This window comes from Panulirus ornatus, chromosome 50 (genome assembly GCF_036320965.1).
Source record: "Panulirus ornatus isolate Po-2019 chromosome 50, ASM3632096v1, whole genome shotgun sequence".
NCBI lineage: Eukaryota > Metazoa > Arthropoda > Malacostraca > Decapoda > Palinuridae > Panulirus > Panulirus ornatus.
Window position 1 is genome coordinate 4,672,221 of NC_092273.1, and position 14,687 is coordinate 4,686,907.

The following is a 14,687-nucleotide window of genomic DNA, read 5'->3' on the forward strand; positions in this document are numbered from 1 at the left end:
ATTTCAACATAATACCAAAAAAGTATGTTCTAAACTCTTTCCTTAACCCATTTTTCTCACTCAAACATGCATAAAAATACACTTCTGATATACAAATCACTTAAAATACCTGGAATTATAGTAATACACACAGAGATATTGTGCATACAATGAATCCAACAATATCCAATGCACACAACTGCCTCATTTACTCACTTTCATTCTCTAGCTATCACATTTACAGCACCAAAACCACAGCTCTCATCCATAACCAAGCACTCTACACGTACAGACTTTTCTGTGGTTTCTCCCAGCTGCTTTACATGCCTTGGCTCAATCCAATGACAGTACATCGCCCCCTGTATAGCATAATGTTCCAATTCACTATATCCTATGTAAGCCTTCAGGACCTGAGCAATCAAATATCTTATTCACTCCGTCCTTCCATCTCTAATCTGGTCTTCCCCTTCTCCATGTCCCCTCCACTTCTGACACATATATCCTCTTCATCAACCTTTCCTCACTCTTCATGTGTCCAATCCGTTTCAGCACACCTATTCAGTAATATCTCCTTACTACCACAAGTCTTTCTCAACCTATCATTTCTTACATAATCAACTCTCCTAACACAACATACAGCCCTCAAACATTTAACTTCCACCACATTCACCTTTTTTCCCTACATTCTTACCTAAACCAAACAACTTGAGGGGTCTAATCAAATATAAAGATAACAATATATACATAACAGCTAGAGACTGAGTGTGAATGAATGTGGCCTTTGTTGTCTTTTCCTAGTGCTACCTTGTGCACATGCAGGGGGAGGGGGTTGTCATTTCATGTGTGGTGAGGTGGCGACGGGAATGAATAAGGGCAGACAGTATGAATTATGTACATGTGTATATATGTATATGTCTGTGTGTGTATATATATGTATACATCGAGATGTATAGGTATGTATATGTGCATGTGTGGACGTGTATGTATACATGTGCATGTGGTTGGTTGGGGCCATTCTTTCGTCTGTTTCCTTGCGCCATCTCGCTAACGCGGGAGACAGCGACAAAGTATAATGATAAAAAAAAAAAAATAATAATAAATTTCAAGTTCTGCATTTGAAGCAGTTTGGGCGAAATCAAGTAAAGGTCTGTAGGGCCTGGTTGTGGACAGGAAGCTTCTTACATACAAAATGAACATTTTCATGATTAGCTTCCTGTCACTTTTTGTGAAGTTCGCCTTGCTTTCTATGTATTTCTCTGTTGGTCCTTTATAGGGTATCTCTGATACATCATCAATCACAACATGACTTATCTGCTCAACTCTTCTTTATCAAATCTCATAAGGTATTTCTCTAGCCATTTATAAATCATATCTTACCCTATCATTTTACTCAATGTTTTCACCAGCAAAACTTCAAACACTATTTGCTTCTACTTCACAGTCAATGATTGGTATCATTATTACAAACCGTACTGAAAATAACACTATTCCTTGTGACACTCCTGAAGGGATCTCCTCCTCTAGAGAGAGAAAGAGCACCTACAAGGATCTGTGAGGACCGGAGATGAGATTTTGCAACAGGGTGGGCTGCCATGTAGCACTCACTACACATCTTGCTTGTTTAACACTTTTTCTCTCTGACATAAGAAAGAGATAACAAGGATAGAAGTAAATGGAGGAAATTCTACAAAGGCCCACCTTGCTGGATATCAGATATGGACACATTTGATATACAGAGACACAGACACACCAGGCAGAATATTTTAAATTTTGTAAATAAGACTTAAGACCAGAATGCATGATGTTGTAGAATAAATCTTCAACACAAAACACCTAATCAAAAGTCAAGATAAAAGCAAGCAGTAAAACTTACCTTGTAATGTGTGATTTGAGGTAAGATGTCTGCCTAATGGTCTGCGTGGCTGCACTCTAATGCCCTCATGGACAACACAGTTACTCTGGGACAGTCTCTTCTCAACCTGTTCAAAAATACAAAAATACTTTAAAAACTAAGAATGGTAATTGACAGACTTCGTGTAAGACAAAAAAACAAAAGAAAGGCAAAGAAAAAAATTCTGATATGGGGATGTTCTTTAGAAACCTCATATTAAGAAGGGAAATAACCAGGTCATAATCATCAGCATCTTTACTTCCAGATACTTCAACATATCACTAAGACATCTTCTATGGCTAAAGGAGACTCGGTGATAAAACATTAAAAACAACGCAGTGAAAAGTTTTTCAGTACATAACTTAATACTATCTAAAAAAAAAAAATTCAGCATGACACATAGTGAAAAGTTTTTCAGTACATAACTTAATACTATCTAAAAAAAAAAATTCAGCATGACATCACATAAAGAACAAGTTTAAAGGCAGAAAATATGGCATTATGTAGGAGGGGTTTAAGTGTTTTGGCACTGAATGACTCTAATACTCTTAGATTAATACTTAAGCAAGAGTCAATCACTTCAAAAATACCTTAAGAAGGTACTGCACAATTTGGAATGTTCTCTTACTGCTGAGTGAGAAGGGGAGCAAAATTATTGACCAGTCCTGCTCAAATGACCCAAGTGTTTGTCTCTTCATTTTAAAGGCCTGCTTAGTAACTAGGGCAAATGATACAATACAAGATGGATGACCACAGGTCAGCTGGCATGTTATGTGAATTATTAAATAAGTCGATCTTTATCAGGTTTAGTCTTAAATAAATTTGGGGATAAACTATGCATACATCAACGTGGAGGTCTTGATGGCCACTTCTCCCTAGTATAGCAGCCCAAGGTTGGCCCTTAATGTACATAAATCTATTCAAGCTTATGAAATAGCTGGTTAGGGTATACACAGTTTGTAAAACATTTTCTTACAAACATGATTCTGCTAAAATTGGCAGGGCTAAATAACTGATAAGATGCCCATATATAAAGACTTTACAGCACTGTCTTTGAAGTTATCATGGCAATTAAAATGAAATACTTCCAAAACCTAAAAAAAAAGTCAGTTTTACCCTTTACGCATGGCATGTGGGGATAGCCACCCCAACATTCATAACAATTAGGCACGATATATGAGTATATTCCATGACTGTCAATAAAAAGTACTTTGTTCATTTTACTTTGATTTTTCAGTTTCCTTCAGAAATATGTTCCCTAAACCATGAAAGAACAATTTGGGAAAAATATCACAAAATAAAAGAATAACTATTGCTCTAAAACACATTACCTATATATGCTGCTTGACCTGCACGCTTCCTATTTATCTTCTACACATCAAAATTTCAAGAACATTATCATTTCATATATTCTTAAAGAGTTTCCTTCCAAAACATCAAACCTATTTCATGAACCCAAAAGTATTATCATACTAACAAAAATTGTGGGAATATCAGGGGAAGAGTTAGAAGAACTGATGTCCATTTGAGCCACCCAGACCACCAGTGCAGAAGGCCCATAACATTTAGCACGTCACTAGGGCCTCACCATCTAGTGTGCCCATATGTGTCAACGAATGGGGAAAGGGTTGAGGATCATATATAAATGATTTCTGAAGTTGAGTATACTTCATCTACTTCACGGAACTGGAAATGAAGTTAATAAAAATACACAAGCAGACAAACTGACTGTGATATTACCTCCAAACAGATGCGTTCATATTCCAACTTGGCTTGATTTTTTAGTCTCTTGAGATGATTGGTGACCTGGAAGCTGAGGGAGTTGTCAAGATTATCTGGAACAAGGTTGGGAGCACCCATTCTTCCTAATGCACGTTTCAGGGGCTGTTAAAACATCAAATCTAATCAATTAATATGAACTAAAATCAAGTTTATTGTAAAAGTATTGATATTTGTTTCAATCTAGTTTCTTAAATCCTTGTGGTGTGGATTTTAGTCTCTGATATATAACATAAGGGGGGGAGTTTAAGTGTGTGTGTGTATATATATATATATATATATATATATATATATATATATATATATATATATATATATATATATATATTCTTTCTTTTTCTTTCATACTATTCGCCATTTCCCGCATTAGCGAAAATATATATATATATATATATATATATATATATATATATATATATATATACATTTTTTTTAGTTTTCCAAAAGAAGGAACAGAGAAGGGGGCCAGGTGAGGATATTCCCTCAAAGGTCCAGTCCTCTGTTCTTAACACTACCTTGCTAACGCAGGAAATGGCGAATAGTGTGAAAGAAAGAAAAAGTTGTTGTTCGCTGATGATACAGCGCTGGTGGCTGATTCATGTGAGAAACTGCAGAAGCTGGTGACTGAGTTTGGAAAAGTGTGTGGAAGAAGAAAGTTAAGAGTAAATGTGAATAAGAGCAAGGTTATTAGGTACAGTAGGGAGGTGAGTTTGAATGGAGAAAAACTGGAGGAAGTGAAGTGTTTTAGATATCTGGGAGTGGATCTGGCAGCGGATGGAACCATGGACACGGAAGTGGATCATAGGGTGGGGGAGGGGGCGAAAATCCTGGGGGCCTTGAAGAATGTGTGGAAGTCGAGAACATTATCTCGGAAAGCAAAAATGGGTATGTTTGAAGGAATAGTGGTTCCAACAATGTTGTATGGTTGTGAGGCGTGGGCTATGGATAGAGTTGTGCGCAGGAGGATGGATGTGCTGGAAATGAGATGTTTGAGGACAATGTGTGGTGTGAGGTGGTTTGATCGAGTGAGTAACGTAAGGGTAAGAGAGATGTGTGGAAATAAAAAGAGCGTGGTTGAGAGAGCAGAAGAGGGTGTTTTGAAGTGGTTTGGGCATATGGAGAGGATGAGTGAGGAAAGATTGACCAAGAGGAAATATGTGTCGGAGGTGGAGGGAACAAGGAGAAGAGGGAGACCAAATTGTAGGTGGAAAGATGGAGTGAAAAAGATTTTGTGTGATCGGGGCCTGAACATGCAGGAGGGTGAAAGGAGGGCAAGGAATAGAGTGAATTGGAGCGATGTGGTATACCGGGGTTGACGTGCTGTCAGTGGATTGAATCAAGGCATGTGAAGCGTCTGGGGTAAACCATGGAAAGCTGTGTAGGTATGTATATTTGCGTGTGTGGACGTATGTATATACATGTGTATGGGGGGGGTTGGGCCATTTCTTTCGTCTGTTTCCTTGCGCTACCTCGCAAACGCGGGAGACAGCGACAAAGTATAATGAAAAAAAAAAATAATATATATATATATATATATATATATATATATATATATATATATATATATATCTTTTTTTTCTTTCTTTTAAACTATTCGCCATTTCCCGCGTTAGCGAGGTAGCGTTAAGAACAGAGGACTGGGCCTTTTTTGGAATATCCTCACCTGGCCCCCTCTGTTCCTTCTTTTGGAAAATCAAAAAAAAAAAAAAAAAAAAAAAAAAATGAGAGGGGAGGATTTCCAGCCCCCCGCTCCCTCCCCTTTTAGTAGTCGCCTTCTACTACACGCAGGGAATACATGGGAAGTATTCTTAATCCCCTATCCCCAGGGTATATATATATATATATATATTTTTTTCATACTATTTGCCATTTCCCGCGATAGCGAGGTAGCGTTAGGAACAGAGGACTGGGCCTTTGAGGGAATATCCTCACCTGGCCCCCTTCTCTGTTCCTTCTTTTGGAAAAAAAAAAAAAAAAAGGTAGTGCAAGGAAACAGACATCAAAGAATAACTGAGATCACTTTTTTTCAATTTTTGCTTGATCAGCTCAAAACTAAGGAAGGTAAAAACCCCAAATATGTTGAGAGCATTCAATAAAATTCAATCTCATATTTTTTAATCAATTAATTTATACATCACCTGAGGTTTGTAGAATGTACTCTGCAAAGGGCTCACAACATCATAAAAGATAAACCAATGAATTCAATACACAAACTTGATATCAAGGTAATACAGTGAACAACAGACATACCAGTCTCCCTCACAAGTGTGGTCTATAAGGTACTGAAAAAGATGATCTGAGAGCAAATGGATGACTTTCTAGTGAGGGGAAATCACCTACAAGTCTGTAAGGAAATCTCTCAGCATTCCCTTTGGTCTTAACCAAAAGGGAAGGCTGCATGAACTATTTGTACCTACAAAGACTGCCAAAAATCATTTGACAATGTACTGCATGGAAGTCTTATCATGTTGGATTACCAGATAGAAATAAGGAAAAGACTCTTCTGATGGACAGATGATCATCTTAGTAAAAGAGAATAAAGGAAACACAGCTGATCAGAGAAAAGAGGTCTAAGCAACGCTTCCTGTTTTTTCAAAATTTTGGAGGGTGTACAGTCCATGAAACTTATCAATGTATATGGGGGTAGGAATAGAATGTAAAGGGACCCCCGAGTGATATATGCACTGAAAAATTAAGCTTGTGTGACAAATTCTGAGTTTAATATGGCATGGGAGTAAAAGTTTCACAGGTTCAAATCAAATACCCACAAGCGATGCCAACTTCAGTGAATAAAGTTCTTTTAATATTCATCTCTAAAAAGGATACGTTTCAAGAGAGCAAGAAACTAACTTTGGGGATATGAACTAGTGTAGCTAAGCACTGCAGTATAGAAATGCAGATGTAACTGACTAAAGGAAGCTAAATTTAAGATTAACCAAAAGGCAACACTGTCAATGCCAGTTCCAGATCTTAAATCCTTCTCTTGCTATTTTGTGCTCCTTTACTTAATTACTGTTACTACTACTTTTGAGAATTAATATTAAGACCTTTAGCACTGCCTTACCCAAGAAAGAAAAAATAGGGGTCTTAAGACGGCAGAAAAATTAGACAGGAAAAACAGAGAAAAGCATGTCGACAAACAACAATAAAGAGAAGAAATATCCATAATGGGAGGGAGAGGTGAAAGAAGAACTACCAGAGAACAAATGATCAGAGATGTTCTAGGAAAATCTTTAAAATCAAGATCAAGAGGTCAACATGCAGATAAGGTATTATGAAATAATTGTGAATCATCAACTTACATTAGCATAATATGGAGGCATGGTGCGAAGGTAATTATCAAACTGTATCCTCCATTCTTTGGTTGGTTTGAGACGATGCGTCTTGAAAAGGTCATCTAAGAGTGGTAAAAGGACAGGGTAGTTGTAGGGCATGACAAATAAGTTGACAGTCTGTAGAGTAGTGCTTGCCTTCAGGTAACCAAATGGATGACCAACATCACTATTTTTGCTACTGTTGGGAATGTACACCTGTGATAAAAGAATTAAATAATAAAAAAAAGTCAGCTTTAAGCTCATAAAAAGCATGTATCTGACTTAGAATTCTCACTTACTCTTCACTCTATGTAATTTTCCCATACAGCCACTGCAGCCATATAATTAACCATCATATATGCTAAAACAATAAAATATGCTAATTCTAGTTAAGACAAACCTGGACTTAAAATTGAAGTATGGGTGTCCATGCAAACAGGAGACACAGAATTTAGGGTACTTCAAATTATTCCACTAATTTTTGGAAGTGAACTATAACAGAGCAGCTTGGGCTAATCTACTTCTTATACCACAGGAAGTGATCTTATACAGTCATTGATACTTCAGCATGCACTCTGCTGTTTCATACATCATAGGAGAAGATGTTCTTCTAGCCAAAACACATTAAGGGCTGTGCTAACATATCACAGGGGGTGGCCTTGTAAAGTCACAGGAATATAGGCATGCATTATGCTGATTAAAAATTCCCTGAAGAAGGCATTACTGGCAAAGATAGGACAACATGCCCATGATATTTCAAACATCATAAAAGGAGGCCTTGTACAGTTGAAGACATGTCAGCATGCACTGTGTTGCATGCCCTGTACCCTTATGTCTCTCTAAAGAAAGGAAAATGAATCACAAATGATGAAGCAGATCAGTTTTTTTTTTCTTTTCCAAGAAATCACTGAAGTAATGATTGATAAACACTGTTTCCTTCTTTAGGCCATGCTATTGATCATGGCCTGCACTAATTTCTTCTCTTTTTTTCTGGTAGCTGGGACAGCACACAGGCAACTGAATCCCCTAATCATGGCCATCTTACATGAGATACGTACATCTAAATATATACACCAGCCAAAGATAGGTTCCAATTCACTGACTAGCCCTGAGGGGAGGGAGAACAGCTGAGCTGACAGTGGGCCAGCTATGAAACCCAAGATTCAAGTGGAACCATGCATGATTCACAGTGAACAACACTGCCTTTCAGAACACATAATAGTTTCATTTTTCAGTGAGCAATAAGCATGACTGGCAATTTCAGCTATGTTTGCCTATTTTGCCCATGTGAAGGATAAGCCTTCAATAACTTTATTATAGAATTACACAAAGAAAGGAAAAAACGTGGCTCAAATTATCCTCTTCAGTAAAGCTGAAACTGGGAAAATTTCACACTATATATATCTTATATTTCAATATGTTTTTTCTAAGAAAAATTACAATTTACATAACATTTACTAAACCACCTAACACATTAAAAACAACTGACCTGCCAGCACACTGTTGGCTGCTTTCTTGAAAGAATGAACTGGGTTAGAGGGGAAGGTTCTAATTCATATTTGTCAAAGGGTAAGTTATCAATCACCATGGGTTCTTGACTAGTGCATGTGAATTTCACGTTTGGGTGAGCACTTCTTGCCGGCTGAAATAAAAGTGCAAATTTTAAAGCCTGAGGAGATAACATGAGAAAATTAATTTGTCTACAAACTATGTTTATGAAACAACAATACTCAGAGTCATAATGGAAATGTCTGGCAAAAATTTAAATCATAAATGGTAGAGAAGTATCATCATACTGTATATCTACCAAAGAACTAAAAGAATATGAGTGGAAAACGAAAATTTCAAGGTGTGAAGATAGTTAATAACAAACATAATATGTAAAGATTCTATACACGCAACACCTGTTATGAATGTAGGAAAAGGCATGCATGTTAAAGAAACAATTATATAACGAAAATTACAATGCTGTAGGAAGTGAGCTTACCAATGACAATGTGTTTATGTCAGGCCAGAAGGATTCTGGTATTGGCCAAAACCCAGTAGGACTTCCTCGCTGAGCTGATCTTGGAACATATATCATCTTTCGACAATTATGCCATGCATTGCTTGGAGGATTTGGTAAAGGGAGGGGTATTGAATTAGGAGTATGAGGACGGCCACCATTCTGTAGCATATGACCAAGTATACCACCCCCTCCAAGCCCTCCTCCCCCTAATCCTCCACTTCCTCCATTGGTCTCAATATTGTTCTGCTGGTTTTCTTTGTCGACTTCAATTACATCAGGTGTTTCTTTACCTACCATGACAAAACAAAATATTAAGTATTCATCATAAATATCATCTTAAACTTGACTTTATACACCGAGATCCCAAGCTTATCCACAGATGCAACCAAGAGGCACATATCACTATATCAAGCATTCACATACCAAGTCCAGTAATCATTAAAAATCAGTCAATATCGCCACAGCAAGTGGCAAAAATGTAGAATCTTCTAAACCAAGTGATGGCCATCATAAATGTAGATGACAGGTAATTGTGAAGTGAATAACAAAACCATGAATATTGTATATATCTGACAACTAAATAAATTTAACTGAATGAATAAGTGATATACAATATCTAAAAATCATATGAATATGCCATATGTAAAAACTCAATGCTGCATAGTTACACATTTCACATAAATTATTATGTAGAAAAACACCGCTAGGAAAAGGAAACATGAAAATCTAGAGTAGTTTCATGTTACTAAATTTTCAAAGAACTAGTTACTTTGTAACTCTATGGCAATACATGAAAGTGCTCAGGATTCTCCTCTTTACTTTTCCTAGTGGTATTTTTGCATTTATAAAGTCACATGTTTGTTGTAATTTTCTGCCTGTAATTATTACATAAAATTCACCAGGTATCAAGTTACAGTCTCCAAAAGTAGGCAGTATATTATCATAAAACAAAAATCCCCTGGGGATAGGGGAGAAAGAATACTTCCCACGTATTCCCTGCGTGTCGTAGAAGGCGACTAAAAGGGGAGGGAGCGGGGGGCTGGAAATCTTCCCCTCTCGTTTTTTTTTTAATTTTCCAAAACAAGGAACAGAGAAGGGGGCCAGGTGAGGATATTCCATCCAAGGCCCAGTCTTCTGTTCTTAACGCTACCTTGCTAACGCGGGAAATGGCGAATAGTTTGAAAGAAAGAAAGAAAAGAAAAAATGAATATATGTGCAAGTTACATTAACTGTGTTGCAGGGTTGGCAAAATTTATAAAGTCAGCTGCAATAACATCACCAACTCATCACCAGCCAGAGCTTGAACCTTAAAAGTCTGCACAGCAACAAATAAGGCAAACTTGCAATATTTTTTCCTTAACTTTTCTTGATATTTCCTTTCAAGTGATGAGACTACTTTTTTTCTTTTTTGATAAACCCTGTACAGGGGCTCCACTAAACTTTCAGAGCTTTGTTGTGAAAGGGTTAAAATGCTTACTATCATTCCAAACCTACATCTGTACAGTTAATGTTCATAATATACCCACTAACTGCAGGGTATTAGGACATATAATTACAACAAACTTGTAAAGTTTCTTCTCTTGGACAGTAATACGGGAGAGTATGATTTCAAGCCCCATAAAGAAGCCAAGCGACCCAATACTCTCCTTGGAATATCTCATACTTGCAGGACATTCAACAGAGAGAGAAAAAGAGAATAATTCTTATGGAGGGATAAGACTCTTTCTGAAATATTCATTAATATCAAAAGTCAAATAAAAAGTAAAATGAGTAAACTGTAAACAGACTGTTGATACACGGAGTAATTACAAAATATGAAGATCACTATTCAGAGGTAAATTCCTGTCTATCAAAATACCTACCATCAGAATTAACAGGTGGTGGATCAGGACCAATTTTTTCAAAATTCATAACAACCCCACTCTGAACCTTCTGAACCAAACTGTCAATACACTGTTGAAACATTCTATGTGAGCGCACAGCATACGATCTTCCTGTAAAAAAACATGAAGAAACATTACTGTTATAAAAAACACTAATCTCTGAATATGGTGAAATATATATCTAACTATCTATCTCTCTGATGCCTGTTCCCCTCTGGAATTCCCTAAAGAGGGAGGCCACGGCAATGCAGTCTCCATAACTAGTGAACCCCAGTGCTCATTCTTAGCTTTTAGTGCCTCACCCTTAACAGCCCACTGGCATAGGCCAAGTATAACGTAGTATTTGCAGAAGCCCCAACCTAATGTTCCCACCGACTACCTAATGCTCCTGCCTAATTTCCTACCTACTACTTCTACCTAATGTTTCTACCAAATGCTCCCACCTACTACTATCTATTGTTCTTATCATTTTGCCAAAAGGTAGGGCTAGCACATAGTGCTCACCACTGGAAAGTCATGAGTTATGAAAAGTGAGCTGTGTAAGTTAAGGGTTACCAAGAGATACGCATGAAAAGGAGATGTTGTATGTTTGTAGACAGAATGCCAGTAGTCCATGAATGGGTGAGGCAGAAAGACAGCTACCTGGGTCAAAGGAGTGCAACTTGTCTATCACTAAAGTGCTGGCTCACTACACAGCCATCACTAACCCTCCTGATACTAGGCGAAAGTACTGGTAATATAACTCCCTGGTCACTGGCTTTTTTAAAGCCGTTACCTTGGTTTCTGTGTGTATATTCTTTCTTCACAACACCTCATATTCTCTTTATGTATGCTGATTTTTATCAAAACATATAATATAGACTATATATTTTCATAAAATCAGTATACATAAAAGAAGAACATGAGGTCTTGCGAAGATTTACTAAATGCACAGATGTAAAGGTAACAGTTTTAAAAATTGTCCAGTTTGAGACAAAAGACTGGGGAGAGTGAGGCTTTGGTGAACACATGCCTAAACCCCACCGGGCAAAAGAAAACTGCATGAAAGTTTTTTCTACTTAAGCCTTTTCTAAATTCTCTTCTCATTATGCATTCAGTAAGGCTTGTATCTATGTATTTGGTAACTTCCAGCGAAATAGAGACATAAAACGTGCCAACTCTCAGATGAATACTAAAAAGAGATTGCGCCCAAGGCAGGGAAAGCATGAACCACTCACTTTGTACCTTACCTCTTTCACAGCAATATTGTTTTCTGCTACCAACCACACTGCATTGTCTAAGCTGGGTTGTTAAAACTGTTCTCAGTTGTTTATCAAGAATTCTTTTGAAGGTATCAGGATTTACTTCCCTTATGTTTCTCAATTCATTGCAAAACATTATACAAGTATCTCCCATCTTTCATCTTCTTGTGCTTTTTTTATTTATTCAAAGGATTTCTTGTAATTTAATTAATCTAATTTCTTCCTTATTTGGGGCTACTTTGAAGAAATGCAAGGAACTCCTGTACATCTAGTAACTATTTTCCTCCAATTTGTGATGCTTTTAAAAAATTCCATCACATGTTCATTGATTCCTTCATATATGTGTGTCACCATAAATAAATCACCTTACACCTTTTTATACTCCTTTCTACTTGTATTGTTTAAGTTCTTCAGTTCTTTCATGATAGCGAGATGTTCTATTTGCTCAATTTCACTAGTAATTTGTTCATGAATTTTCATCAAATCTTCAATTTCAGCTTACTTTGTTGGTGACTATACCAGATACAAGTATTTGTGTGTGTGTGCATGTGTGTAAGTACCTTTTTCTACCCTACAGGGTGTGATTTTTTCTTTCATGAGGCCTCATTTCTTGAACTTTCTCCAACAAGATTCTTGCTCAATTCCATATTTTGGCTTCTGCTTGTTCTACCCTTGCATCTTTCCAAAAACTGTTTACTGCCTACATCATATAATTGGTTTAAAAACTTATAGGTAGTGATTACATTATCCCTTACTTCTCTCTCTTCCATGGCAGACACATCTAAGAACTTTACCGTTTCCCTGTAATTCATCCCTCTTAATTCTGGCATAACTTTGGTTCCCCTCCTGTAATTTGTTGCCCTTGTCTCTTGATATCAGATATGACTTTCATAAGCTGATTTCACCTCATAGAAATCATGTTGGTTATTCAAATAACAAATAAGATAAAGATCCTTAAGAAAATGAGATGGACAAGGCATTCAGACTTCTAAAACGAAAGTCAGAGATATAAAATAATGTTTAAAATGTAGAAACAAATGTAAATACACTTAAGCCAGTTTATGTCCATTGTTTTACATTACCTCCTGTCTGCTCACACAGTTTATCTAGTGGTGAATTATCACTAGGAACAAGTCCCATTGGATCTGGAGCTGGGGTACCAGTTAGTCGTAGAACAAGCCCAAATAATCGTTGGTCCCAACGAAAGATTTCTTTGGTAAGCTCAGCACCAGGAATGGGATTCACTTTGGGCAAGGGAAAGATCTGTAATAAAACAAATTACAATTTCTAAGTTCACTATTATCCTTTAAAATGTCTATCATTCAGTATTCATCATGTATCTGGATCAAAGCTTTAGCTTGTCAAAAATTTTAGAATCTTGAGAAATAATCTTCATATATAAATATCTTAAAATACATAAAATCAATCAATAATGATCAAAATTACAATATCTTAAAATGCACACAAAGCATAAAAAACATTGCCTTAAAAAATAAAAGGAAGATATAATTCATTTATCAAAGATGTACAGCTATCATTTCTGTACAGTACTTGCTCTATAATGACAAGGTATATAAAATCCTTTAGCTTAAATATCGCACAATAACTTGATTTTCTCATGAGAAATTTATTACTTTTCACACAAACTAAGATACTCACATCATCCTGAACACCTTGCTGTGAAGAAAGTTTTCCACCATCTGTTATGATGATAATCACCGATGGTTCCAGATAAAAAGGACTTCGACCCGTACCATATGTATCAATACCTATCAATAGGATTTGTAAATATAATACCAAAGATGATGTCCACAAAGCCTTTACCATACTCATCTACAAATCTATCTTTCATCACTTCCAATCATATATGATTATCACAGAAAACTATTTTTTCTTATAGGAAGCACTGGGCATGATAGAAATAGCAAAAAGAAAAAGATGTACAAGCACAAACACAAAAACATATAAATAGTTATCTGTGTGTGTGCATGTGAGCCTGAGCAGTTATCACACCTATCCGTACAATAAAAAGTTGTTTGTTAAGAGCAAATAATCATTAAGCCCCATCTTTTTAACATTCATCATCATAATGTCTTTATATTGTCTGCACACACTATTTATCTACACTTCTTATACTCCATAAATATTCCACATCTTTAACAATTCTAGGTATGATCTTTCAGCATCAATTTCGAAGAACTCTACTCCTGACAATGTCATCTTCATCCAGAAGCTTCAAAAGTTGTAACCAAACCTCCCTGCTTCCTTCTCTCCTCCACTGTAGGCAAATGCACTGCACTCAACCTGTTCAGGAGCTCAGCACCCTGATATCAAAATCCATCTATGCTACCCTCTATTCAAACTTCTCTTCAAGATTTATAATGTCGGTGACCACATTCTCGATGCACTCCATACTTCAAGACTAACATGGACCTCTGAGATGTAGTAGTTGTGTGCTGCTGATCAAATTGCATTCCCAGGGGCTTAGGAATGACCCCAAATGCATTCCAATCCATGTCGCGGCAGCCAGTCCACAGTCAACCCAGTCTCCACGGAAGGATACCGAGTTGTTCATTGCTAGATCTAGAGGAC

The 14,687-nt window shown here is 36.8% G+C and overlaps 1 protein-coding gene across 3 annotated transcripts in view; it reads right to left on the reverse strand.

The window, feature by feature from the left end:
* Nucleotides 1-14,687, reverse strand: part of IntS6 (integrator complex subunit 6) — a 40,300-nt gene that overhangs the window by 12,778 nt on the left and 12,835 nt on the right. For all 3 annotated transcript variants that reach the window (XM_071691197.1, XM_071691198.1, XM_071691199.1), the window contains 8 exons: nucleotides 13,755-13,864; nucleotides 13,178-13,358; nucleotides 10,834-10,965; nucleotides 8,951-9,261; nucleotides 8,453-8,605; nucleotides 6,952-7,179; nucleotides 3,611-3,754; nucleotides 1,853-1,958 (listed from right to left, as the gene is read on the reverse strand). In XM_071691197.1, coding sequence (XP_071547298.1) covers nucleotides 1,853-1,958; nucleotides 3,611-3,754; nucleotides 6,952-7,179; nucleotides 8,453-8,605; nucleotides 8,951-9,261; nucleotides 10,834-10,965; nucleotides 13,178-13,358; nucleotides 13,755-13,864 — 1,365 coding nt within the window. The remainder of the gene's footprint in view (nucleotides 1-1,852; nucleotides 1,959-3,610; nucleotides 3,755-6,951; nucleotides 7,180-8,452; nucleotides 8,606-8,950; nucleotides 9,262-10,833; nucleotides 10,966-13,177; nucleotides 13,359-13,754; nucleotides 13,865-14,687) is intronic.